At 48.4% G+C, this 3,732-nt stretch overlaps 1 protein-coding gene across 1 annotated transcript; it reads right to left on the reverse strand.

The window, feature by feature from the left end:
• Positions 1 to 431: 431 nt before the first annotated feature.
• LOC135649591 (transcription factor DIVARICATA-like) lies at positions 432 to 1,417 on the reverse strand. Its single transcript, XM_065168104.1, has 2 exons — positions 963 to 1,417; positions 432 to 790 (listed from the first exon to the last, which is right to left on the reverse strand). Exons 1-2 carry the CDS (start codon positions 1,343 to 1,345, stop codon positions 604 to 606), a joined length of 570 nt encoding a protein of 189 aa, XP_065024176.1. The 5' UTR covers positions 1,346 to 1,417; the 3' UTR covers positions 432 to 603.
• Between the last annotated feature and the right edge of the window lie 2,315 nt (positions 1,418 to 3,732).

The raw sequence follows: 3,732 nt of genomic DNA on the forward strand, positions 1-3,732 counted from the left end.
CTCGTCCAGCCTCCCGAAGGCACCTTCTTCGAGTAGACATGCAGGTCACGAGGTTCCTACTTTAGGTACGTGAAAGTATCGATGTCTGAACACATCGAACTGTGTTTTGGCAGACTACACTGTAAGCTCGACAGACTGATGGGCTCGCGCGAGTGTATGACGAGTGCTACTAGTTCGTCCTGTCGTTTGCCTCTGATTAATCTACAGTAGCAGTGAATGCTTGTTGCTCTGAATTATCATACATGCAGAAGACAAAAAAAGGGCACCCGAAATGTGAATTCGAAATCTCAGCTGTGGTTGTGATTTCTGAGAGTTCAGTTCATTATGTTGTCCCGGAGATCCATGAAGCCGCTCTAGTTACTCCTCATTAGATATGTGGGGGATCTGACAAAAGCGTGGCCATAGATCGAACAGGTTTACTCCTTTTGCAGTGTCTGAAATTTTGGATGTGCCATGTATTCTGCATCGGAAAAAGCTGACAATATCTAAATGGGAGATTAAGATATATATGTACATATTTTAGGTTTCTAATCACCATTTAACAATTAGGTGACTTGAATCCATCATATATTTATTTTCATAAAATAAGTACAATCATAATTTTTATATGATGTCATGGATGCTCTTTCTCTTTGTGTCTCTGTTCTTCCCGGCGTTATTCTGATTCCGACGGATGAAGAACTTCTGGGCGTGGCTGGCGACCTGCGTCGGTGTTCTCGTCTTCACCGCCCACCGCGAGATGTTCCTCCAATCCCCCTTTCCGTACTTGGCCAATCCTTCCAAGAACAACCTACACCACCCCCAAACCCCGCGGGTCAACAAAACGAAAAGCTTACCTTCACGTTTCATCATCCCGGTCTCTTTTTATCGACTGGGTGTAAGCGTGGAAGAAATAGGACCAGGTCAGCTCACCCCGCCGGTAAATCAACCAGCCGCGGGGATCACCAGTATAGTTTACTCACCGGTGCTCCTCCTCGGTCCAGGGGACGCCGCGCTTCCGCTCCTCTCCCCTGCCTCTGGAGGTCGGTTGCTGGTGGTGCCGCGCGACGCCGTCGGACTCGTCGTCGCTCCCACCGCCGTCCGCCTCGCCCCAACAGTCCGGCACCTCGACCATCCCTCGTTCGATCATGTCGCAGTCCTCCACCAGGACCTGGTAGCGCTCCCACGCGTCGGCGGAACTCCGCCCCGCCAGCTGCGCCGCGATGGCGGACCACCGGTCCGGGGTGCCCTCCGGGAACACCACCAGGGCCCGCTCGAAGAGTTTGTCCTCCTCCCGCGTCCACGGCCTCGGCGCCGCCCCCACGAACTGCCTGGAGAACACGGACATCAGGTCGCCCTCGCCCATCCGTCCTACTCTTCTTTCGCAAGGAACGGGAGAGTTGTCGCGCAATCCCTTTTACTCGGTGTGAGTATGGCTTATGAGGCGGTATTATATTATATAGGGAGATGTTGGTGGACACATTTCACACCTTGTGGGGTCAGTTTAAGTTCACCGCCGGTGCGGCGCACGCGTTAGCCGTGTCGATCACTGTACGAGCGAATCTTGACACTGGATCGGACGGCTGATACGGCAGGAATTGGGGGGGGGGGGGCGTGTCGGTGCCGTTTTGGCTTTAAGATAATTGATGGGGGAGAGGGGTCGGCCGGCGTGCCAGTCCAGATTTCGCCACGTTTCTACTCGCTTCGGCAAGGAAGAGGCGGAGACGGATCTGACGTGGAGGGAAGTCGACGTCACTTTGCGATGGTCGATTGGTTGTTCACTATCACGCGCAAAGTGGCGGCGGAAGACATCGACACGTGGTGTGCAGTCGCCCGTGGAATGACGCGTGATGGCGGGTCAGCTGCTTTGTTCGGAGGCGTGCACGGTGACGCGGCCGGTAAAAGCTAAAAGAGAGATGGGACTACAAAAACAGATACACGGCGGTGGAGCACCCAAGCGGCAACCGGAGAGGCAACCCGTGGGAGCCACCGGTGTGGCAGAGTGGATGAGGTTGACGAGCCGACAAGAGTTTTGGCATCTAGCGAAGAGCACGTGGATGTTTTGCCCGATCGGGAGAGGCTCATCGAGTCAGTTGGTTGTTGGTACCACGTGTTTCCAAGGTGGGATTTTGGGCTGCCACAAGTGCTTCCTCTCATCACAAATTATATAAATATATATATATATGTACATGTGATCATGACGCTTTTGATTTTGACTTGGACTATTGGAATTGCGGCTGACGTCTCGCAAGCACTAACAAAACGACAAACGTGTCAACAATGGTAGGCTGTGCCTGGATACGATGACTGCCATTGTGTACGTATGTATACGATGACCGCATGCTGCGTTGTATACGATGATTAGGGCTCCGATAGCTTTCGAAGACAATATACGCCGCTGACCCGATGATATTTTATGTTTGAGTAATATTCTCTAATGTGACAAAATCTGACACAGTTTCATGGATTGTGGATAAACCTACGAGAACTGTGATCGCCGTTGCAACGCTTGAAGGTGGGTGTGTGGAAAGAATAAAGTGAAGGAGGCGTGATATTTACGTGCCACCAACACACGAGCCCGACTTTGAGCTTTCGGTTAAAAAGATGCGTGTGGAGCGAATGGCAGTACGTCGACAGGCCACGGCCATGGCCATCTGAGCAGCGCAGCCAAGGACGAGGAAGAAAAGGATGGCCAAAGTGTGGATATGACTAAATACTATGCGTCCGATGTCGGCCAAGATGATTGATTCCTTGACTTTGCCACCTCATGCTCGTGATTGTTGTACTGGTAGTCGGTCCATAAGTTGCATGGGCTGCACATCCCGTGGTTGTCTGGTGATCCACTGTTTAGTTTTCGATTACAGAAGCAACATCACACTCGCGGGTTAAGGCATTGCCCGAACTGATAGATACATGCGATGGAGTCAGATGCAGTATTCCTCCAAAACCGTATCCAAACCTTCGTTATGCGTCTCGATAACCAAAGATTTAGGGTTACATATTGTTAAATAAGAAATTAAAAATATAACCTCATATTAAAAACATAAACATGCTAAAATGCTACAAATTTTAACATCACAGTCCTATACCCCATGTCGCGTTGCGACATCGCGAACGCTCTGCCAATAGCAGCAACAAAAGAAAATAGTTCGTAGTATGTTGTGCGTTACGCGTGCAATAACCAGCCACATCGAGTTGGGTAGATCGCACATGGATGTATAGTCGTAGAGATGACGTAGCAAGGAAAGAAAAGTAAGGGTAAAATTATAAATTCATTCCCATATGAATCGTAAACACTATGCTTGCGACCAGATGTAATTATTAATTTTGACGTCTAATTTAGTTTCATTACGAGAAGATATTATTGATGTCCTAATTAGTCTAACGTGGTTTTGACCCATATATATAGGATTGTTTAAAGTATCTTTGAAGTGAAAATATTGAGCTTTCGAAATGCCACATACATAAAAACTGAGGTCAAGAGAAGTTTTCCAATTCAGCCCCTTCGACACCCACGTTAGTAACACTAGAAAGGTAAATGTAGTGATCAATAGTAAAAAGTGATCTCTCGTGTAACTACGCCAAATATGAGCTTTTATATCCAATCATAAAAGGATAAAATATTATATAAAATATTCTACGCGAAGGCGGTCCTAAACCCCTCCAATAACTTTTACTTAGTATTTTCTCTACGTGGGCGATAAGGGTAGAGATAACCTACAACTATTTACCTTGGATCCTTGTCCACATGGA

Source organism: Musa acuminata, chromosome BXJ3-9 (assembly GCF_036884655.1).
Source record: "Musa acuminata AAA Group cultivar baxijiao chromosome BXJ3-9, Cavendish_Baxijiao_AAA, whole genome shotgun sequence".
Lineage (NCBI taxonomy): Eukaryota > Viridiplantae > Streptophyta > Magnoliopsida > Zingiberales > Musaceae > Musa > Musa acuminata.